The sequence below is a fragment of the Mastigoproctus giganteus genome, chromosome 2, assembly GCF_048544385.1.
Source record: "Mastigoproctus giganteus isolate SK-2022 chromosome 2, ASM4854438v1, whole genome shotgun sequence".
Classification (NCBI taxonomy): domain Eukaryota; kingdom Metazoa; phylum Arthropoda; class Arachnida; order Uropygi; family Thelyphonidae; genus Mastigoproctus; species Mastigoproctus giganteus.
Genome location: NC_143576.1, coordinates 130,612,960 through 130,638,878, shown reverse-complemented (window position 1 = coordinate 130,638,878; position 25,919 = coordinate 130,612,960). Strand labels below are relative to the sequence as shown.

Sequence of the window (25,919 nt, the reverse complement as noted above, 5' to 3'; positions counted from 1 at the left end):
GATTGAATAATGAAATAAAATAAAATAAAATGATAAAAAAGACTGTAAAATAATATTTACAAAAAACTTTTAATTATTTACAAAAAACTGAAATATAACAAAAATAAAATAAGTAAATAAGTTAAAATACATTAAAATATAAATATAAAAGCGATAAAAAAGACATTCACGAAATGTCTTTTTTATCGCTTTATCTTAATTTTTTATCTTTATCTTTATCTTTATCTTTTTTTATCTTAATAGAAATATCGCATTCACGAGCGATACGGACCGCAGAGCTCAATAAATCCGCCATTGCCGAGCACTATTGGGAAAAACAACACCAGATCTCCCCCAACAATGCTGTCATCCTTGACCGGGCGCATAGATTCTGGGACCGCAAGTGGCTGGAAAGTCTGTGGATTGGATCCTCTGGTAACAATAGCATGAACAGAGACAGGGGAGTTAGGCTTCACCCCCTTTTTGAGGCGGTGGTTTTGGCCAGAGATAAACGTTTTAATTTTCCACGTCTCCAGACCACTTCCGCTTCTGGTACAAGTGAATGCTGAGTATGCGCCTGATCATCCACGTGTGCCGTGAACCTGGTACTTAAGGATGTGTCGCTTAAGTCTCACTATTGCTGAGGAAGGAGGTAGACACCTCCGAAAGCTCTAATAGTGTTTTTATCGTCTTTTTTATCGCTTTTATATTTATATTTTAATGTATTTTAACTTATTTACTTATTTTATTTTTGTTATATTTGTTTTTTGTAAATAATTAAAAGTTTTTTGTAAATATTATTTTACAGTCTTTTTTATCATTTTATTTTATTTTATTTCATTATTCAATCAGTCATAAACGGTTGGTGTGTGTGTTTAAAATTGGTAGTACACTAACACTAACGATAGCTGATGAGCAAAAAAACGTAGAATATATAGTTAACATATTTAAGTAATTTAAACTTCGTTAATTCATGAATTTTTTATTATAAAAGTAAAAGACAAGATAGCAACATGAAATTAGTGAGATGTTTGACATTGTTTTTGAGATACTAATGCTTCGATATTTGGTTCGATGGAAGTAGTTGCAATTCTCAGTTAGTTCTCAAGGTGCTCATCAGATATTTTGGTTCTAGTTTTATTCTTCGTGTACTTCATCCTTGAAAATAGCTGCTCACAAATGTAGGTGCTTCCAAATAGCGATGACATGAATAAGGCATGATTGTGAAGCAAGGGATATTTTTCTCTGGGAAGATATGTCTTATAGAAGTCCAGTAAAGAGACATGATCAGATTTTTCTTTTAAGTTGAATGTCAGATTGTAGCTCTATGCATTCTATTTGAAAATTGGCAGGTAACATGTTTATGTCGACTGAAAATGGAGTCACAAATATACCAAAAGATTGATGATTTTTCCGGAAATCTTGAAACCTGTTCTCAAATTCCTGTATCAAATCGAAAAGCAAGGCTGCATATTTTTTGTAAATAATTAAAAGTTTGTAACAATTTGTTCACAGGACTGTGTTTAGCCAACGTGTCGAAATTCATAAAATTGTTTGCCTTAATTTGAGATTGCCATGGTTTCATTTTGAACGCTGTTATAGTTTGAAACATTGTATTGATCAGTTGGTTTTCACCTTGAAGACACATGTTTAACTCATTTAAATGAGCGGTCAAGTCTACTGAAAATGCCAAATCTGTGAGCCAGTTTTAATCGTCAAGTTTTGGCACAAATTTTGTTTTTGATTCCATAAACGATTTGATTTCATTTCGCAAATCATGAAAAAAAAAACTTTTTTTTTTTTTTTTTTTACATTTCAACATTTTACCTCGACTTAACCATCTTACTTCCAAAAAGTAAATGATGTCCCCATAGTCAGCATCCATAAATTTAAGGAATTCCTGGAATTGGCGATGATTCAATCCCTTGGCCCTTATGAAATTTACAGCCTTGATGACAATCTGCATGACATTATCCATCTTTACAGCTTTTGCGCATAAATTTTCTTGGTGTAATATGCAGTGATATTTCATCATACGTAAATTTTGGGAGGTAATTGCATTGTCTTCTATTAATTTTACAAGTCCATCTCTTTTATCTATCATCGCCAGGGCGCCATCAGTTCACAATGGACAAAGAAAATCGCTTTAACGTATTTTTCACTGCTTCATATAAATCTCTTGATTTAGTTGTCTTTTAATGGCACTAAAGAAGCCATTTCTTCAGTGATATTATATTCGTCATCAATACCTCTAATAAAAATTGCCAATTGAGCTGTATTAGTAGCATCAATACTTTCGTCTATCACCAAAGCATAAAATTTAAAATTAGCAGCTCTACTCTCCAAACTTTTTTGATAGATTTTCCTATTTCATCAGTTCGCCTGGCTATAGTCTGGTGAGACAAACTGATTTTAGAAAAATCCCCTTTTTTATCAGGGCAAATTATATCTGCCACGCTTTTTCCATACATTGCTTTATAAACTCACCATCGGCATACGGTTTTGATTTTTTTGCTATCAGGTTTGCAACTACATAACTAGCTTTTACAATAGAATCCGTTTGAGTTGTTATTTTTTTAAAAAAACTTTGTCGAGATCATAGACTTTTTTTCAGTTCCACTATTTTGTCTTTACGACACATTCCTTGATAAGCACTAAATTTCGCAGCATGTTTTTGCATATAATGCCTTTTCAAATTGTAGTCTTTGAAAACTGGCACAAATTCCCTACAAATTAAGCAGATTGCCTTAGTATTTGCCTTGACAAAAATGTAGTCATCTGTCCACTTTTCGTTGAACAATCTTCCTTCTTCTATAATTTTTCTTTTTTTTTTTTTGGTTCGGTTTTCTTTTGAGACGCTGTGGAAGCCATGCTGGAATTTAAAAAAAAAAAATAGATTGAAAATTAGAAAGCAAGGTTTAATAATCAAATAAAAATACTTACATGTCTTCTAAATAACCAAAAATGCCTGCCGTTTACAAAGGTAGGTAGGAATAAATATTATCAATAATCACTGCGTTTTACTCACCAAATCGCCAAATGAAAGCCATACCAGCGTACCCATGGTGCACATAGAGAGAGAGAGAGACATCTATTGTGTGGTAAAAGTAGGAAGCAAGAGTGCTAGCGCACCATTTATTATGTTGAGAAGTAACTACTCGCATGGGTGGCAATTTTGAATAAATGCAATTATTTGAGAATGATTTTATGAATCTCTCATTGCCAAAGAACGTGTTAAATTCAGAAATTCATCGCTTATCAATAGGATGTTAAAATTGTATTTCTAGTATTATTAATGGTATTTTTAGTTGCAATCTATCTCATAAAGTTTGTAAGTTTACAATTTTTTGTTGGGCCACATTCATAGCTGTCCTGGGCCGTGAGTTGGACAAGCCTGTTCTAGATCAATGATTGGTGATGAAATCTACAAATGGAAGTGAACTAGTGCTGAAACTATCACAAAATGACAAGAGAAACCTACCAAAGCTGACAGAATGTGAAAGCAGAGCCCTGCAATGAGTCGCTTTTGTGGAATGTAGGTCAAGTGTTGTTATTGTGCGCGCGCACACACACACACACACACACACAATAACAACACTTGACCTACATTCCACAAAAGCGACTCTTTGCAGGGCTCTTCTGTGTGCATGTGTGTACGCATGCATGCATTGAAAGAATATGCTATGGTAACCCAAAGCATGGGTTACCAATATCATGCAGCCATCCACAGTAATCGTCCCAACTAATGCCAGATGTCACCTGACAGTCATTCCTGGTTGTGTGGCAGATACCCAGAGAAAGCTACCTGCCCAGCTCTATTGTCCCAACAGTGAAGTCTGGCTGAGGAGCATAATGGTCTGTGGCTATTTTTCATGGTTTGGCCTAGGACCTGTTGTTTCAGAGAAAACTGTGAATGCTGAGATCTATCTAGATAGCTTGGATAATGCATTACCTTGTTGTGGCAGCATATCAGGGAATGCCCATTCCTATATCAGCGGAACAATGCTTTATATATCATACTGTTTGCATTGCGGCATACTGAGGACATATCGAGAAAGTTGGACTAGCCTTGACCTCAATCCTACAGAGAATATCTGGAATGAATTGGATATTTGGGTGCATGTGAGGAGAGAGTTCCCAAAAACAGAGCTAAGTTGGTTGCTGCTTTGAAGAACAAATGGCAGAGGGCATATATACAGAAAACTGGCAGAGACTGTTCCACGGAGACTAGAAGCTATTATAATGGCTAAATGTTTCATCACACATTAATTTTCCTGTAGATATGCAGGTGTACAGATATTAATGGTAAGGCAGCGTATGCTTTCTAGATTTTTATAATAATCACTCTTATACCACATTTATTTAACTATTAAATATTTATTTATTATTTAACTATTAACTAAATCCCTATACATTAAGGTAATTTTTTTAACTATTAACTAAATCCCTATACAATAAGGTAATTTTTTGGGAACCTTGCCAGAACCTATCCTCAGACCATACATAACTGTGTATAAGATGGTTTAAGAATGGTCATAATAGAAATCTAGATTTCTGGGAAAACTACCACGTAATATCCTTCTCCAACTATATTAATATATGCTTTACCCTGCTACTTAAATAGCATATCACAGCTATGGTAAACTGGATGATATTGGATAATTCATGAAATATATTTTTATATACCTTATCTCAGATATATTTCTTTGGAATTGAGTTGCTGATCAAGGTGGGATGAGAAAATCTGCATCTTCCTTAACTATATCTAATTGATGTTAGTCTGCTAGCATGTTTGGGTGGTTTCTAGCTTGCTGGAATATACCATTGCCATTTGGAAGTAGAATCTCTAGGTGGTAGATAATAATGATGAATATCAGTTTGTTGGTCAGCTAATTCAAAAAAAAAAAAAAAAGATATAAATTCATTGGTAGAGCCAGCAAAGACCTACCCTGTATGGTACCTGGCCAGAGGGTCTTACATGGAGATAAATATTTACAATATAGGTGATGTTAAAATATCCAAAAATTAAAATTAGACATCTGATTAATACATTACGAGTGACAAATGGTAGTTTAAAAAAGTTCAGCATGCACACACGCACACACACACACACATGCGTGTGTGCATGCTGTGCATAATTGAAAAACATTGGAAGAAGAGAGTCTGCAGATTCACATCAGTAGTAATTATAAAGTTTCTTAATTTGTCCTCCTGTAAAAACACTAGGAGATCATTGTCATATTTGTGTACTGAGTTTGTCAGATTCTTCCCTTATCCAGTGGTATATTCCAGCAAGCTAGAATCCTGCTAGCAGACTGATATTAATTAGATATAGTTAAGAAAACACGATGAAGGTTTTCTCAACCCTTCTTGGTCAGCAACTCAATTCCAAAGAAACATATCTGAGATAAGGTACAAAATGATATTTCATAAATTATCCAATATTATCCAGTTCACCCCAGCTATGATATGCTATTTAAGTTGCAGGATAATGCATACACTGCCCTACCATTAATATCCATGCACTTGCATATCAACAAATAACCTTACATTATTAATATTCTTCAATATAAATCCTGCAACCACACACGCATGTTCCATTGTGCCTACCATTGATTCAGAGCATTTTGGAAGTCTTCTTTTGTGATTGCTTTTTAGACAGTCATGTTTTATTGGAATTCTTTAGTCAAATCACATTATTTTTCTTTCATGTCCTGGTTTAATTTTGAGAATAGCAAAGTGTTTCACAGTGCCAGATCTGGCAAATAAGATGGGTGTGGCACAGTGAGAATATTTTATTGGCCAGAAGTTTCCAGATGGTGAGTGATATGTGAATGTCATGGCAAAGAAGTCAACCAGTCTATCATTTTTCATGTCATTTACAGCAGATTGCATCTTTCAACCATTTCGAAACTTCTTGATAGTAAGCTAAACTGGTATTCAAAGAAGATTGCATCTCCTAGGAAGAGTGCATCACCTAAGAATTTCACATTTCGAACCCTTTTTCACGATGGTATGTTACATTAATGACTAGCATCACAAACAGAAATGTAAACAAAAGATATTTATTAATAGTTAAGGCAAAGCTAAGTATTATTTGACAGGTGCTCTTAAAATATTCCAAAATGAGCATTTGCAACCTTTATACATATCTGAGATTTTATATTCAAAATTCCAAAATTCAATATATGAATTTTGGTAAACACGACAATTATGACTGAAATGTCATCAGAAGCCCTCAATTTGCTTCAGTTTATCATTTTAAATGAAAAGTTTGCCAGGTGCAAACTAATATTTAGTTGAACTGCCTCTGGCCCTGATGACAGCAGCACACTGTCGAGGCATTGAAAAGATCAAATTCTGAAGATAATCAACTGATAGTTTGTGATTCCAAACATGAATTATGGCTTCCAGAAGTTCACGAAGGGTTTTTGGTTTCTTTCTGGCAACTGTAGATTTCACACAATCCCAACAGTTCTTTAAAGGATTCAGGTTCGGGCTGTTTGTTGGCCAGCTAAAAGTTGTAATGGACCGTTCTTCCAACCATTTTTTCACCTGTAGCAAATGTAAACACATTACTGTCAAACTTCTAATGCAGAAATGAAGCTAAAGTAACTAGAGAAGTGCCTACTTACACTTTTCGCCTGATGACAAGGTCCTCCTGAAATATGCAGTTACTTGGCAGGTTGAAATGGTCTCTAATGGTTGGCAGCAATTTGCCTTCCAATATAGCCATTGGAAGGCAAATTGCTGCCAATCCACTGGCATTTACGGAACCTTTTATAAACTGCAGATGACCTACTCCGCGATATGAAATGCACCCTCATATCATTTGGCTGGTAGGGAATTTCACTGTAGTTTTCTGGATGGTATTCTTCACAGTGTCTACGGCAAATTGTTTGTCTTCCATTAGAGCCATGGGATTGGCTCTAATGGGAGACAAATTTCTTCTCATCCGAGAAAATAACCGACTTCCACTGCTCGGGGATCCATTTACCATACTCCTTGCACCAAATTAATCAGGTCTTTTTCATTTTTTGTGTGAGGAGGGGCTTCTTCATAGGACAAAGGGCTACAAGTCCATTTTTGAAGAGGCGTCTTCTGACTGTTACTGCACTTGCTACCACTCCTGTATGTTCTTCCCATTTTCTTTTCATCTCAGACGAAGAAGCTTTATGGTTTTTAAGGCATAAGCACTTCAAAACACGGTCCTGTTTTGGCATAGAGACTCGTTTGCGTCCGGTTCCTTTTTTCCTATCAGCAGAACCTTGAGTTTGGAAAGAAATCTACTCACTGTCGACTGATTACAAGACACTTTATAAACAATATGACGGGAAGAACATCCTTCCTCACGTAAAGCAACAATAGCACTCGTTCTTCACGGCATCAACTACACATAACTCGCCATCCTGAAACAAGCAAGGAATGACTGCAACTCTTGCAGAGCGTGCTTATATAGCTGAAAGTAACAGATGATACAATATTATGTTATCACCTACGTGTGTCAATCTTATCTGATGCAATCTGTAAGAAATATTGCCATATACTTACGGTATTCGGACGACAGTTACAATTTTAAGGGGTGTTGCACTTTCTTTGAACACCAGTGTATATTAATGGCAACACTTCTTAGAACAAATTCTGATAATACAAATTGTACTACCCCCTCTTAAAAAAAATGAAATGAACATGACCTGTGAATTTGACTGCCATACCCTTTTTAGCTTTAGTGATGCCATTGTCTTCCATTGGGTACTTTGAATCTTGGTGTTATGGTTATATCTATATATTCAAGACTCAGCACTTGTCATAATTTTTGTTAAAAATGCAGAATCTAACACAGCTTGCTCGAACACACAAAAAAAAATAAGGGCAAGTTCCTTCAAAGTGTGTGTGTGTGTGTGTGTGTGTTACACTGTGATAAAGCCAATGGAAAGTATAGAGAGATATGCAGTGTGAAAGGTGGTTCTTGTACCTGTGGTATGTCATAAATCATACATCCAATTCCATGTGTCTAGAAAGCCACGTGGAATATCCTAAATAGCTAGGTATAACTAGAAAGCCATCAAACAAGTCAATATGGTAAAAAAAAAAAGTCTGTTGAAAGCTTCCATGTTTTTAGTAGGATGTATTTGGAAATGGAATTGCTTTGAGGTTCCATGATACTATATTTTAAAGTTTTAATTATAAACAGCCAAACATCAGCCAAAAAAAAAAAACTGCACATCACCTCCAGTAGTTTGTTTGGTACTTCCTTGATTTATTGAAACCAGCCACGACAGCAGATGGAAGTTTCTTCCAACAGTCAATCACTGGGCTGAAAGAAAACTTCCACATATCAACCATCCTTCCTCAATTTGAAATTATGTCCTCTTATGTGTAGTATTGAGTAAGAGGAAGAATGCCATCAAAGAGTTAAACACCTCAGTCAAATACTTTGCAGGTTGCTTGTCTTCAGATGCTGCATTTGAAGTGAAGCTTTTCTTCAGAGTACCATTTCTTCCCGTCAGCAGTCTCATTGTTCTTCTCTGCACTCTTTCCAGCATATCTACATTTTTCCTAAAATGAGGCCTCCAGACCTGTATGCAGTACTCAAGATGTGACCTACCCATTGCCTTGTACAGTGGGATAATCACCCCCTTATCCTGCTGGCAGAATTCCTGTATATTCCTGTATGCAGTACTCAAGATGTTTAGCTGGTTTGTACAGAATTTCAACATATATAGTATTCCCAACCTTAGTGGGTTTTTCCAACAGCTTTTTGTCCAATCACATCATATTAAAGTTTGATTAAAATTGGGGAACACTGCTTCTGGAAGTTATGGGAAATTTGCCATGGTTGTATTTATTTATTATTAATATGATTAATCGTATTGATGTAGTTGCCTGTGTGATAGTTTTTTTTCTCCCTATAAACTTAAGGCTTAGAATGTGATACTCATGAAAGTTTCCTGAAGTAAAGCTATTATACCGATGCAGACAATGTTGTTTTGCTGCTCTTTTAGAATATTGCATAAGCTTTCTATGGTAGACAGGCTGTGCAGCATGATTTTTATGGTAGAAAGATAATTTCTGTAATAGTTGATGATTGTACACTTTACTATCTGCAGAGTCATTACACTATTAAGTTTCATAGTATGAATCAGAGCTGTAATACTCAATACAATATAGTGAATAACATAAAAGAAACGCGACTTCTTAAATTGAATACACATGACAGTTCAGCTTTACGAGAACTTCGGGGAAATAAGGACATTATTATACAGAGGGCAGATAAAGGAGATACAGTGGTAATACTAGATAAACATGATTATATTAATAAGTTAGATTCAGTTGTGTCAGATACCTCCACTTATCGTGAAGTAGACCCAGCACTGTTTACCAATTTGGTCAATCAATACAATAAAACGTTAACCACGTATCGAAAAAACGACTACATTACTATGGTTCAGTTGAAGGAATTGAAGTCCAGAACATACAATATTCCTGCACTTTTCGGTCAGGTAAAATTACACAAGACTGGATTTCCTATTTGACCTATTGTTTCCTACAGGAACTTGGCATTTTCATCCTTAGCCACACATGTATATAACATTATAAAACCCTTTAGACAGGTAATACAATTTGGGATTAAGAACTACGATGCATTATTTAATAATCTTAAAGACTGTAGACTCGGTGACAATGACAATTTATTCTCACTAGATGTTACCTCATTATATACGAATGTAAACGTTGAATACACATTAGATATTATTTGGGATATGTTAAATAAAAACTCGACACCGATTAATTATACGAAGCTACCAATTAAGGAAATTTTTCACTTAATTAAACTGTTAGTTGAGGCTAACTACATCACCTTTCGAGACAAGGTGTACAAACAAATTTTTGGATTACCAATGGGTTTGAGCCTGAGTGGCTTAATGTCAGAGATCTATCTCTCAACGATTGAGCAGATACATTTGACACCTTTTGGACCCCATATCACATACTAATTAAATTGGGAGGTATTTAGACGATGTTCTAGTTATTACCGATAGCAGTACTATCCAAGACATTTTACATTCGTTTAATAATATTCATTCTAGACTCAAATTTACATTGGTAAGGGAGGATACGGATAAAAAGTCATTAAACTTTCTAAATTTCACGCTTACCCGGGACTCGAATAAAATACAATTTAGCATCTATCGAAAAACTTACAAACACCGGTATGCTTCTACATTATAATAGCTATCACCCGTTCACCTACAAAAGATCGATTATCTTTAATCAATTTCTTAATGCCTATAAATATTCAATGACGGATTCTGCTTTGGACTCAGAAATACAAATATTAACTAGCAGATTCTTAAACAGGGGTTATTCCATTACCACAATAAACCGAATTAGGGTACAAGCTAAGGATAAGATACAAAATACTACACCAATCAACAATAGTAATATCAAAAAATACTTTATTTCTGTCCCATATGTTGAACAGTGGCACAAACAGCTTAACAGATTATTTAAAGATACCGAATTTAAAATTGTAGCTAGGCCAATACAGAAGTTACACACTATACTGAACAATCGCTCGGTTCTTTCCGCGTTCGCAACACAAATTAATGATCTGGTATACAACATTTCTTGCGGTGATTGCCACTCGTCTTAGCAAGGTTCAACGCAATTTTCTCTTAATATTCGTGTAACTCAACATGAAGCCTCAGTTCGTGCTTCTCCTTCAGCAGCGTCAGAATTAGCCTTTCATGCCATTAACGAAAAACATACTTTTTTATTTAACGAGGCCAAAATACTTAACGTTCAACGTAATTATACGCGACCATTAATTGCAGAAACCGTTGAAATTAAATTACACGAGAATTCTGTTAATGTTCAGTGGCCATATTTGATCTCCGATGTGTGGACCTTTACGCGCATACGCGAAGACAAATAATCACTATTTAAGTTTCAGGTTTAACCCGATTCGATAATTTTCATTCCTGTGATCACGATATACAGTCGAAAAGCATTGTCAGCTTCGGTAAGGAAAATCGTTTAGAATATTTTCATTAGATTCTTTTAATTGCGTTAATTTGATTTTTAATTGTTTTAAATTGATTTGAATTGTGTTAAATTGATTATTTAATTATTTATAATTTACTCTAATGTACCGGTAAGTTGTCGATTTTTTTCGTTTTTTCCGTTTTAATTTCTGGAGGGTATCATACGTACTATATCGAGGTAAACTCCTCTTATTATTTTACTAATACTATTAAGTTTCAAAAATCCATTGATATTTAACCCCCAACGTTGCCAGATTTATTGTGGTTCTGCTTTATCTGTTTTAAATTTATTTCGGTTCACAAATTCTGATTGTAGGACTTAATTCTAATCAGTATAATGCTCACGAAATTAATTGCAAAAGATATAGAAATGTATTGAATTATCTGAGATATTAATATTAATGAATGAAATGTTATATTAAAAGGAGTTTCCTGTGCTCTTGGAAATGGCTGATTAAATTATTATGCAGTGTAATAAATTTAGGCTACAATTGTGCTTTGTTATTAAACCGTAGAAATTAAAAACTGGGCAGACCAATCCACTATAAATAATTCTTGTATTCAATTATAATTGCTTCAGAATAACTGTACTAGTTAGTTGTAATAAAAATTTTCATTTAGCTGCTTAAAAAAATTTTTCAGAATGAATGCTGTGTTTGCGATATTTGCTTACAGGCATTGAGTATCTTTTGTTTCAGATAAAGGCAAAGAACTTCTGTCTATGAATGTTGTACTGCGATATCTGTTAAACAGTAATAAATCTTTGGTTGATCCTGAGATGCTTTCAGAATTAGTGCATATGAGCCAGTACAAATGGCAAGATTTTGCCGATGAAGTTAAAGGTATGATTGGAACTTGCCCTGGAATGAAGCCTTGTTCATTACGCATTGATCAACTTGACAGAGAACAGTGTGATTCAAAAGGCCAGGTATATCCAGAAATTGTACATTTTGGTGTTCGTCCTCCTCAGCTGAGTTATGCTGGCAATCCAAGGTAAACTTGATTATTATTTAAGCACACAATATTTATGTATTTTGTTATAGTATAAATAAAAGTACAAACCACTAATTGCAAATAATCGCTAATAGGATGCTTAAACTTAGTAATCATAAAAATGTATATTTTTTGTGTATTTATTAATAATAATAAATAAATGGTGCTTAGAAGCCAAGCTTTTACTGCTTGGCTTTAAATTTATTCAAGCCCTGTAGGTTTACAGATCAGGTGGCAAGTTGTAGTATTATTAATAGTAGTATATCTGTAATAAAATTTCTTTTCATATGGTCTATAATTATCCTTCCTTAATTTAAGTACCACTTAAATTAAGTCTGTGCCACTTAATTAAAAAAAAAAAAAAAAAAAAAGTCCCATTATTTAGTTACTCAAACCTTTTAGATCTTTCAAGATTCACACAAATGCCTAGTCTTTGCAACACAGAGAGCTGAAGCTCTCTCTTTCTCTCTCATTATTTGCACCCACTTTATTTGTATTAAGTACAGTGTTGCTAATTAATGATCATTAATTGTACATTAGTTTTGTGTAATTGTGTGAGGGTGCTAGTGAAGTAAGTGTTCTGTTTATCACAATCTGAGTTTTTTAATTTGCATGCATCATAGTGTATGCACTTGAGCAGTGTGTTTTTTTTTGGTGGACTTGAAAATGAATCTCACAGTGAATGTCACTATAAAACAATTTTTCAACAAAAATTTGTAGAAAACTCTCTTAATAATCAGACACGGAAAGCTGCAACTTTAAAGATAATAAAAAAATATTATGAGTGTAAATCAGTTGGGAATAAGAAACGTGAAAGAAGATGGAGTGTTCTTATACATGACACTTTACATGACATTAAACAAAAAATTTTGCAGTCACCAAACAAATCTTTATCTCAGCATTCAAAATGGGATATCACTAGCATTCATCAACTCATTTTGCTCTGAAACTTTTTCCATACTGAATCCACATTATGCACGAGTCTCAATTTTACAATAATATAAAAAAGTTTATGGTACTGTTGCTGATTTAAAATCATACTTTGCCTTGAAGGTATCTTAATTTTGGATAATATTTATTTTATTGATGAAGCATGGTTTCACTGTAGTAACTATGGCAACAGTTAAAAACAGAGATATGGAGCTCTGAAAATCTGCATATGTTTGCAAAATGCCTTTGCATGCCCAAAAAATGTGTTTGTTGTGGCACATCTTGAAGTTGGACCCATATTTTTTTGAACGAACTCTCACCGTTGATGTTTACCAAGACATCATAATTCAGTTTATTGCATTTCTAGAGGAAAATGAAAGTGACATCTGACTCCAACAAGATGGGGCAACCTGCCATACTGCACACTTAAATGAAATGTTGCAAGAGATTTTTGGGAATTGAATTGCATCACAAGGACTTTGGCTAGGAAGCCACAGGTGTAAGGCTATTAGCTCCTTGATTTAACATCTCCAAAGCTTCTTTTTATAGGAGTTATTAAAGCAGAGCAATCCATGAAGCATTCAGCAGCTCAAAATGAGCTGAAAATACAGTCAGGAGTGTATTGGCTCAAACTCTTTGTGTGTTGCTTGCAGCATGACCAAAAGAAAGAATTTGTATATTTCTAACGATGTAGAACACTTCCAGCATTGTTTATAAACTAATATTTGTTAATTATTCTGATAATAAATTGTATTTTCCCTTGATCGTTTTTAGGTTTACTTTTAAAATGAACACCTTGTATATTGGAATAATGACCTCCATCTCTCTCTCTCTACAAATTTATTTTCATCATAGATAAAACACCATGTGTCTTTGCAGTTTATCAGCACTATTTGACGAAACTCCATGTTGGAAGCATAATACTTGTTCTTTTTTCATTATCAATTACCTTAGCAAGTAATTGCTTTCAAATAAGCAAGTTTATTGCTTTCAAATAAAAATGTAATCTAAGATTACTCTTACCCCAAATGTATAACCTCATTTTCTGTACATTTAATATTAGTATTAATATTAATAAAGGGAAATGATGCAAGGCTGATAGACTTATTGAGCTCACCCTATTACAAACTTCCAAGACAAATCATTGGCGCCAGTCGGTACAGGACGTTGGCAGAATAGTTACTTCTGACATCTTTAGTGCCTTAAAGATGTCAGAAGTGGTAATATCAAGATATGGCAGTAACAGCAGCATCAGGGACAGGAAAGGTTTCTTAAAATCAATTTGAGATAGACAAATGGTACAACATCCGAGGTTAACTGCTATCTGTCCTTAGGGTAGTATTCAATCATAATAATTAGATGTGAGTCTCACAGCTCTGTTCTTCTGGATTTTGCCTTGGTTAAGGAATTACAGTAGTAACTTTGTGCTTGCTCAATTTTTATAATATATTGCAAATTTAATGTCTAATTTATTTATTTATTATTTTTTTTTTTTTCAGCTTTAATTTCTCTAATTTTGTAAAGTTATTTTCAACAATATTGTGTAAATTTAATTCTTGGCTCTTGTAAAGCTAATTCTTAGTTATTTTCTTTTTGATATCTTGTGAAGTAGATTCTTAATTTTGAGTAGTAATTTTTGCTATCTGCTTAATTTCAGTAATATTTTATCAATTTAATTATCCAGTTTAATTACTTTGTCCAAAGATATCGTGATTAAGATGGTTATGGCCATGAGCATTTCTCCTGTGCTTCATGAGTTCATCATGTGTGCTGTCTCCAACATGTTTTCCAAGTAATAAGATAGTCCAACTGGTGATTGTCAAATTTGTGCTGGATATAAGGAATGTACTGATCTAAAACTAAAACTTGGTGCATTACCAGATGAAAATGGATTGCTGAAGAAAGAGTAGATGCCCTGGAAACAAAACTGGAGGACTAGTGATTTGCCAGATGATGCATGCTTGATTCAGACCTTGAGTTGGGGGGAAAACTGAACAAGTAAAGTTACTCTGGAAAAGACCATAGTATTTTATTGGTCCATTGTTAAGGAAATGAGAAACATTTTTTGTAACAAGGATAGATGGACTAGAACCAGAGTATGTCTGCCTGGAACTAAAATTGATGAAGTCAACTGATTTTAACCGGGGTAAAAAAAAAAGCAATGTTATTCACCTGGAAACTAATGACGTTAATTGCACTGACGTTAATTGCAGTGTTCAAGGCCTTAAACACCTCAATCAGATCACTTCACAGGTGCCTAGTGTCCAGATCTTGCAATTTGCGTGCCTCCGTAGCCAGGTGGGAAGGAGCAGCAGTGCGTAGCACATGCTTCGTGATTAATCCGGGGTTCGAGCCCGTCACCACCAAATACGGAGGATGCGGAAAGGTCAGGAAATGACCTCCGCATATTCCCGGAGCAATATGGCCTTAGTTGCTAATGCTCCTAAAAAAATAACAAACAAACAATTGCAATTTGCAGAGCTTAAGCCTTTCGTCATAATAGCAAACCTTTGTTCCCCTTACCAATCTCGTTGCCCTTCTCTGTACTTGTTCCAGCAGCTCTACATTGTTCCTAAAATGAGGCTTCCAGAATAGTATGCAGTACTCAAGGTGTGGCCTGACCGTCGCCTTATACAAAGGGATAATCACCTCCTTATCCCTGCTAGCAAAATTCCTGTATATCATTGATCACACCTCATGGGCTGTTCTGGCAGCCTGCCTGCACTGCTCAGAAAACTTCATATCTTCTATCTTGCTGTACAATAACCCCCCAGATTTCATTCTCCACTACCCTGAGTGTAGTACCAAACATTTGGTACATTACTCTGTGGTTACTGCTACCGATATGCAGCACCTTGCATTTGTCAATGTTAAACGTTAATTTCCACCTCTCAGCCCATCTGCCCAGCTTTTCTAGACCCCCTGTTACAGTCATTACTGTCATTAACAACCCTGCCAACCTTTGTATTGTCAGCAAACTTGGACATCAAGCCTGATATACCTTCATCAATATCATTCATAAATACAGAAAACTACAATGGGCCCAACACCGACCCCTGGGGGACTCCACTAATAACATTAGTCCATGAAGAGCAGTGCTTCTTCGTGGCTACACAATAGTTTATATAAATTACGTTATGTAACAATAGTTTTTATAAATTATGTTATATAAACTATTGTGATGAAGAAATTCACAACTTAGCACCATGGCTGTACACAAAGTTAATTCATTGAAATCGAAGAATCTTCTGGCACCAGAACTGTGTTTTCATGGTATAGACATTGTGAAAAAGAATTTGTTCCTTTGTTTTCCAAAGAAGGCGAATATAATATATTGCAACAACATTCCTCATTTTTGAAGTTTTTGAAATTTTCAACCAGTCAACCTAGTGAACGCTGTTTTTTGACTCATCAAAGCAAAGCCTTAAAGGAGTCCTTCATAACTAACAAGTATGCATCCATTCCTTTAGCCCATTCAACACAGTTAAAAGAAGACTGAAAATTTTAACCTTTTTTCTGGGGAAAAACTTATTACAGCATCATGGTTGGGTGTGTGGAGATTTTAAAGTTATTGGTCTGCTACTTAGCCAACAATGTGGTTATACAAACAATGCCTTGCCTTCTGTGCAAGTGGGATACACAAATAAATGAACAACAGGTTCAAAAAACATTAAAGACAAGCCACTAGTAGTTTGAAAAAAAATACTGATAACTTCTCCAGATATAAAGCTAGATTTAATGAAAACAGTTCATCCAAGCTCTGAATGAAGAAAAAAGTTGTTTCAGGTAGTGAGAATAAACTATTCAAACACTATGCTCCATGATAAATAATTTTAATGAACTAGCATCACGTTACAAACCCTTTACTGGGTTCTCGTTCAAAGGTATTAATGAGTAAGAACAAGGATTACAAATTAGCCTTTCTCCAATTGCAGACATCATGGCTTAAGAGGTATCTCCAATCTAGCATCTAGCATTCTCACTGACTCTCGTTCCCCAACATCCCACCCTCCTCACCATGCTCCATTAGTCCATACTTAACTTGGTTTTTGAAGGCCTCTTCCATAAATCTTCTGTATTTCTCCTCTTGTTTCTGTTTAAAGCAACCTGGCAAAATTTCTTAATGTAAAAGGCTACTTTTACTTTTCTTTTTTCAAAATTTCCTTCTCATTGTATTGTCGCAAAGTTCCAATCACAATACACCTGAATGCATGTCAACGCATGTTATGCCAATTCTGATTTTTTAATATTTCCTTTAGCTATGTTTTTGTTATGTTTGTTTATGCGCATTTGAAATCTTCTGGTCTATATGTATTTTGCCACATTTACAGATATGTGCCTTCTCTTATTCTCTGTTGTTGGATCTTTGAACCAGCTCTGCCCCAATCTTATTAATCAGCCTAAAGATCATCTCAAACCTAAACATACTTTTTACAGATTATTTTTTTCATCCATGCCTTTTATGTGTGTATATATATATATATATATATATATTTTTTATGTAAACCCCAAACAGGAGAGGTATTAGAACCTATAATACTTAGTACCGTGCTTGGGTTGGAGGTTGAGAAGACGAAAGAAGATATTTGTTGACATTGGACTTGAACTTCTGTAGACTGTAATTTTCAGGAAATACGTATGAAGGAAGGTTGTTCCAGAAAACGGCAGTTGAATGAATAAACGAGGAAGACGAAAAGTTGGTTCTGTGAGTTTGAAGTTGGACAGTAAATGGATGTTGGCGGCACGTGTTCGGACTGTTTTGAAAGAGAGAGCGAAAATTATAGAAGCCAATTCAGAAGAACAGTGCCCATGAAAGTATCTGTAGAAGAGGCGTGCAGCAGAAACAGTATGTCTATGAGACAGCGAGTGGAGAGACTCTGTTAGAGATGAATCATTAATTAACCTAACTGCCCTCTTCTGAATGGAATCAAGAAGCCTCAGAGAGGTTTTTGAGGCACCACCCCACATGTTGGAAAAATCTTCCATGGCAGGGCGTATTTGCAATTTATACAGAGTGAGCAGCTGTTTGGAAGAAAAGTAACACCAAGAGCGAAAGAGAAAACCAAGTTTTTTAGATGCAGAGGAAGCAATATTTGTAATGTGCTTGTGCCAAGAGAGATTAGAAGTCAGGGTAATCCCCAAAAGAGATATATCATCTTGTCTAGAAATCGGAGTGTCACCAAAGATAAGCATAGGAGCAGAAGAATCCTTTTTGTGAAATATAAGACAAGACTGAGTTTTAGAAGGATTGAAATCAACTAAGTTGTCTTTGCTCCACTGGAGAATTACCTGGAGATCAGCATTTAAGGAATTAGTAGCAGATTTTCGAGAAGTTGAAGTTGATTGAGGTTTGATTGAAGTTGATAAGGTTTCTCAAAATGGAAAGCGGAATGCAATGTGCTATCATCAGCAAAACTATGGATAGGATTTCCAGTCGATGGAAGAAGGTCATTAATATACAAGAGGAAAAGAATGGGGAAAGAACCGAACCTTGGGGGACACCAGCATTAATGGAGAAGTTAGAATACAGAGAGCCATCTACCATCACCCTCAGTGAGCGATCAGAGAGAAAACTGGATAACCAATTACAAAAAACAGTTGGAAAACCATAAGATGAAAGCTTGTTTAAAAGACCTTTATGCCAAACATGATCGAAAGCCTTTGAGATGTCAAGAGCAACTGCTTGTGTTTCACCGAACTTTTCGATTGAATTAGTAACATAATGGGTAACATAAGCCAGAATATCACCATTGGATCGACACTGATGGAATCCATACTGGCGATCGTTGATCAGATGGAAGGTTTCTAGGTAGTTTAAGAGTTGGCAGTTAATTGATTTCTCCATTACTTTAGAAAGAGTAGAAGTAATTGCACTGGGGACGATAATTGGATGGGAGGGATTTGTCACCCTTTTTAGGAACTGGCTGGATATGAGCAAATTTCCAAGCAGAAGGAAAAACACCTTTGGAATAAGAAAGTGAAAAAAGGCAGCAAAGAATAGGAGTAAGTTCAGGAGCACAGGTTTTGAGAACAAGTGGAGAAATACCATCGGGACCTGTAGCTTTCTTAGCATCAAGATTCGTCAAAATCCTTCTGACATCCTTTTGACAGAAGATCACAGGAGTCATTGAATGGAGCGTGTTGGGAATGGTAGGAGGTGTTTTACCAAGATCATTAATATATGAGTTGGAAGAAAAATGGGATGCTAGCAGGTCAGCTTTTTCCTTGGCTGAAGTAACAACAGAACCATCTGGTTTGGACAGAGGTGGGAGCAGAGGTGGGCAAAAGTTGCGGCCAATAGCTTTGCCAAGGGACCAGAATGCTTGGCTACCATTAGGGCAAGAAGCAAGTTTTCTACTCTTAGCCTGTTCAAATATAGAATTTCTACTGCTGTTTTGTGTAATTCATTGTGTGTGTGTGTGTGTGTGTGTGTGTGTGTGTGTGTGTGTGTGTGTGTGTGTGTGTGTGTGTTCAGATATTTTTCTATGGTTGTGTTGATTAAATTACTTAGGCACCTGTTATTTAATGATAATCCTTTAATACTGCTTATTTCCTTAATGTTTTTTTGTTGTTATTGCAAATTTTCAATGAACCAGATAAAAAATAAACGAGAAGCACCTGTGACCAATATTTTAGGGCTTTTTTTTTTTTTTTTTCTCTTTGTAAAAAAATTCTGATGTGATAGAACAAATTTCAAGTAACTTTCAAAATTTTGTTAAAAATATAGTTCAGAGTGCTTATCATTAGTAAAACAGAACTTTTCTTTCTTAAAATGCAGACTGGAGTCCTTATTCGATCACACCACATTTTATTTTCAGCTGTTAGATTAGAATGTATATATATCTGCAATTCTGCCTGGGTGCAAAGGGGGGGGGCATTACTGTAAAAGCCTTGTAGATTAAGTTAGGGCTAGAGGAACTCTACTTATGAGTAGAAGAAACCTTTTTAGAGCTGGAATATATTTGAACAAAGATTATGAATGACCCAACCTATGTTATAGAGAAGACTGTCCTCTAGAAGAATTTGAACACTGCAACTGTAACAAAAGTTTTCTGAAGCTTTGTTTTGCACTTAGTGGAAAGGTAGCAAAATAACAAGTAACACTGAAGTTGTCTTTTTCCCTCCAGAATCTGCTTCTCTACTTCTATCTGTTATATACTGTTATATCTGTTTTTTTTTAAAGCTCTTTTTACATCAAACATAGTATTTCTATAATTTTAGATGTTCTTTACTAAAAAAGCCTCTGGTTCAGTGTTACTCATTTCTGTAACACTTTTAATATAGTGAGCTGTGGTGTGTGCATAACAACATTAATGGGAGAATTAAAGCAACTTTTAAGTTGGCTTTTAATTCATGATGAGTGAAGCTGGAAGGAAGCAATAAATGAATTGACTTCAGTACACACAACATGTTATGGAAAACTCACAAGAATGGCCAAGTGTTGGAGGAGTGTTGTATTGATCTGTAATGTACAGATATTGAAGACATTGTTCAGTCCCATAATTTTAAGTCCTAACTTTGTTGCCATTTTTAAGGTTGTTGTTTTGATCAGTGCAAGCGAAACACAATCAGGTTAACTCTTTGAACAAGCATTGTGATTATGAATCAGCTGTATTGCGAAGTCTGAAAGCAATTTCCTTTCTCAGGGAATGAAGCTTTTCAGGGACTTGGTTGAAATGTTCGTGGATGCTGGTTCTTTCAGAGAGAGGATCAGCATCTATTTATATGAGGGAGTGATAGAGGACACTATATTATGCCACACAGAAGTTTCCAGAGATTTCTTTTCAAGCCAGCTTAAGATTATCTTTAGGTTCCACACTTAGTGAAGAGGAGAAAATAATGAAGGAATTTATTTAGTAAAATTTTTTTGTATTTTTTAAAATTCTTTTCTTAATGCTATAAACTTTACTATAATAAAATTTCTTTGTTAGAGAGATTTATTTTCTGTTATAAAGGATTTAAGTTTTTATTTTTTTGGCTGAAAATTGTATTAACAAGTGTGACATTTTTGCCTGTTATTATTTGAAAATAATAATTTTGTGTTTGTGATTTATGTACTAAAATCCTATTACAACTGTTTAATGAAAAATGTCACTAAAACAAAAATATTTTTGGGTTTTGAATAACTGTCCTTTATATGTCTCATTGAATAACTTACCTTACTTCTTTAAAAGTCTTGTTGAATGGCTTCCCTTGGTACTTTGTAAGTCTCTTTGAAAAAAAAATTAGCTCTTTTGAAAAGTTCAGTAAAAAAATTATTTGTAGGCTGCATATTTCATAAAAATGTATTGGTTTAAAAAGAAAAAACTTAAGTGAAAAATCATGAATAAATTAGCAAAGGAATGAATACATACTGGTTTAGTTTCATTTTGTTATTTGTCTGAAACTCATTTTGCCTAGAATATTGTGTCGATTATACCTCGTATTGTAGCTACGGTTAAGGAAGGAAGGAAAAAGAAACAGTTTCTTTTTTCCTCAGTAATTGTTAATTCTTTTCACACAGAGAAATCAAAGAAAACCTACATGGTGTATTTAACCAATAAATAAATAGCTCAGTTAATTACTCTTGAACCATGTGAAATTAATGCTGAAACTGAAGTTGTTAACAGAATAGTTTAGGGCTAAAGCGTCAGGTTACATAAGGAGTTAACTGACATACAAGTTAGTGCAATTGCATAATTTCTGTACATAGCCAACTATTTAAGTAGTTATAAATTTGCATTGTTAAGTCTGAATATCATCATTCTTCCCTTTCTTGGTGATTCCCCCCCCCCCTCTCTCTCTCAGGGTAATTCGGGAATTTTTTTTTTTTTTGTGGCTGGTGCAGCATAAGCCTCAGGCTTCCTTGCACCATATGGCTAATAATAATAATAATATCTCACATTGTGAATTCCTTCACAATGAGTTGCCATAATATTACACTACTTCGAATAAGTAACGCTTCATCATAGGAGAAGACTATTGTTACTTATTCACAGCGGATACATCCCATCACCCATATGGCACCGTTTTGGAGCTTATTGGCTCCTCATCAGTGTGGGGGAAGGTACTCTGGTGTTGCAATGATGACAACCCAGTTGCAAAGTATAACTCCATAATATGAGAAATGGCTGACGTGAAGTAATTTAAATTAAATACTAGTTTAGGGCTAAAACCTTAGGTTACGTAGGAAATTAACTGAAGTACAAGTTAACTGAAGCACCATTTCTGTATGTAGCCAACTACTTAAGTAGTTATAAATTGGCATCATCAAGGCATATATTGGTTATTTTCTTATTTGGGAGACTGTGTTTTGTGGATGGAATTCTGCAGTATTCATGCTTAAAATATTGGAAATAGAAAATAATTGAAAGAATAAGGGAACCATAGGAAATAAATTGGCATCCCTACGGAACCTGAGGCTTCACCCCTAAACTATTCTGTAATCTAAATTACTCCACACCATCAGGAATCTCCCATTTGTTGTGGAGTTTTTTTTTTTTTTTTTTATGTGAACCCCAAACACGAGAGGTATTAGAACCTATAGTACGTAGTACCCTGCTTGAGTTGGAGGTTGAGAAGATGAAAGAAGATATTTGTTAACATTGGACTTGAACTTCTGTAGATTGTAATTTTCAGTAAATATGTATGAAGGAAGGTTGTTCCAGAAAACGGCAGTTGAATGAATAAATGAGGAAGATGAAAAGTTGGTTCTGTGAGTTTGAAGTTGGACAGTAAATGGATGTTGGCTGGTGGCGGCACGGCACGTGTTCGGACTGTTTTGAAAGAGAGAGCAGGAATTATAGAAGCCAATTCAGAAAAACAGTGCCCATGGAAGTATCTGAAGAAGAGGCATGCGGCAGAAACAGTACGTCTATGAGACAGCGAGTGGAGAGACTGTTAAAGATGAATCATTAATTAACCTAACTGCCCTCTTCTGAATGGAATCAAGAAGCCTGAGAGAGGTTTTGGGGGCACCACCCCAGATGTGGGAACAATATTCCATGCAGGGCGGATTTGCGATTTATACAGAGTGAGCAGCTGTTTGGAAGAAAAGTAATGCCGAGAGCAAAAGAGAAAACCAAGTTTTTTAGATGCAGAGGAAGCAATATTTGTAATGTGCTTGTGCCAAGAGAGATTAGAAGTCAGGGTAATCCCCAAAAGAGATATATCATTTTGCCTAGAAATCGGAGTGTCACTAAAGATAAGCATAGGAGCAGAAGAATCCTTTTTGTGAGATATAAGACAAGATTGAGTTTTAGAAGGGTTTAAATCAACTAAGTTGTCTTTGCCCCACTGGAGAATTACCTGAAGATTCGCATTTAAGGAATTGGTAGCAGATTTTCGAGAAGTTGAAGCTGATTGAGCAGGACAAGATTTCTTAAAATGGAAAGTGGAATGCAATGTGCTATCATCGGCAAAACTATGGATACGATTTCCAGTCAATGGAAGAAGGGCATTAATAAACAAGAGGAAAAGAGTGGAGGAAAGAACTGAACCTTGGGGGACACCAGCATTAGTGGAGAAGTTAGAAGACAGAGCCATCTACCATCACCCCCAGTGAGCAATCAGAGAGAAAATTGGATAACCAATTACTAAAAACAGTTGGCAAACCATAAGATGGAAGGTTATTTAGAAGACCTTTATGCCAAACACGATCAAAAGCCTTTGAGATGTCAAGAGCAGCTACTTGTGTTTCACCGAACCTTTCCATTGAATTAGTCCATAAATGGGTAACATAAGCCAGAATATCACCAGTGGATCGACACTGACGGAATCCATACTGGCCATCGTTGATCAGACAGAAGGTTTCTAGGTAGTTTAAGAGTTGGCGGTTAAGTGATTTCTCCGTTAATTTAGAAAGAGTGGAAGTAATTGCAATGGGACGATAATTGGATGGGAGGGATTTGTCACCCTTTTTAGAACTGGCTGGATATGAGCAAATTTCCAAGGAGAAGAAAAAACACCTTTGGAATAAGAAAGTGAAAAAAGGCAGCAAAGAATAGGAGCAAGTTCAGGAGCACAGGTTTTGAGAACAAGTGGAGAAATAAAATCAGGACCTGGAGCTTTCTTAGCATCAAGATTAATCAAAATCCTTCTGATATCCTTTTGATAAAAGACCACAGGAGGCATTGAATGGAGCGTGTTGGGAATGGCGGGAGGTGTTTTACCAAGATCATTAATACATGAGCTGGAAGAAAAATGGGATGCTAGCAGGTCAGCTTTATCCTTGGCTGAAGTGACAACAGAACCATCTGGTTTGGATAGAGGTGGGAGCAGAGATGGGCAAAAGTGGCGGCCAATAGCTTTGGCAAGAGACCAGAATGCTCGGCTACCATTAGGGCAAGAAGCAAGTTTTCTACTCTTAGCTTGTTCAAACTCTAGTTTGGACTGATTAATAACTGCTTTACAATTGTTGCGAGCTTTAGTGTAGGCAGAAAATGAAACTGAAGAATTAGAAACAAGCCAATTACGATATGCAACATTCTTCTCTTGAACAGCCTTAGCACATTTATTGGAAAACTAAGGTTTAGATATAGGACGGGATTTTAAAGTGGAGTGTGGGATAAAGGATTCCATTCCTGCAAGAATAATTTCACTGACACGATCTGAGCAAATGTTGACATCAGAAGTTTTGAAACAGTAATCCGACCAAGGAAAAGAAGAAAAGAAGTCTCGCAGGTCATCCCATTTTGCATTCTTGTAATGCCAAACAACACGAGGTTGGTAATAGCCATGAGATAAAGGTTCCATTGGAGAAGAGACAACCACCAAGTTGTGATCTGAAGTGCCTAAAGGAGCTCTCACTTCGACCGTGTACTTTAGCATTAGCATTAGCATTAGCATTAGTAGAGGCATTTGATGCAAGAAAGCAAGCTTATGCAGCATCAGCCAAAAAAAAAAAAAAAAAAAGTAACATAAATAAATAAAAATAACCACTTCCACTTCACCCCTCTGTTCGTTCGAAATACCTGTCCAGCTGAGCCTTAAACTTATTTAGGCTATCAACTTCCACGACAAGGGATGGAAGTCTGTTCCACCCACCAACCACCCGCTGGCTAAAGGCAAATTTCCGCACATCTATCCTACATCTGTCTTTCCTCAATTTGAATTTATGCCCTCTCAGGTGATTTTTCTGAGCTAGAGGAAGAATCCCATCAGCATTGAGCATGCTCAAACCATTCAAGGCTTTGTACACCTCTATCAGATCACCCCGCTGGTACCTAGTTTCCAGACACTGTAATTTGCAAAACTTAAGCCTTTCTTCGTAAGAGAACCCCTTTGTCCCATTCACCAATCTAGTTGCCCTTCTCTGTACTCGTTCCAGCAGCTCTACATCCTTCCTGAAATGAGGCCTCCAGGCCTGTATACAGTACTCTAGGTGTGGCCTGACCATTGCCTTATACAAGGGAATAATCACCTCCTTATCCCTGCTAGAAAAATTCCTATATATCATTGACAATACACCATGAGCTACTCTTGCAGCTCGTCTGCACTGCTCAGAGAACTTCATATCTGCCTGCACCACCACCCCCAGGTCCCTTTCATTCTCTACCACTGTCAGTGTAGTACCACAGAGTTGATACGTTGCTCTGGGGTTGCTGTTTCCCATATGTAGTACTTTACATTTGTCAATGTTAAACTTCATTTGCCACCTCGAAGCCCATCTGCTCAACCTTTCCAAATCCTGTTGCAGCAGCATAGTGTCAGTAGTGTCCTTGACAACCCTGCCAACCTTCGTATCGTCTGCAAACTTGGACATTAAGCCTGATATACCATCATCAATATCATTTATAAATACAGAAAACAATAAAGGCCCCAATACTGAACCCTGAGGGACTCCACTAATAACATTAGTCCACGATGAGCAGTGTCCATTGATTACCACTCTCTGTCTTCTCCCCCTCAACCACCCCTTTATCCATAGCAGCAACTTGCCTCCAATGCCACACTGCTCCAATTTGTGCAGCAGTCTTCCATGTGCAACAG

General features: G+C 35.8%; 1 protein-coding gene across 2 annotated transcripts in view; it reads left to right on the top strand.

Moving 5' to 3' along the window:
- Nucleotides 1–25,919, top strand: part of drosha (ribonuclease 3 drosha) — a 357,699-nt gene that overhangs the window by 133,020 nt on the left and 198,760 nt on the right. For both annotated transcript variants that reach the window (XM_090389541.1, XM_090389540.1), the window contains exon 10: nucleotides 11,726–12,020. In XM_090389541.1, the coding sequence (XP_090245667.1) occupies nucleotides 11,726–12,020 (295 nt within the window). The remainder of the gene's footprint in view (nucleotides 1–11,725; nucleotides 12,021–25,919) is intronic.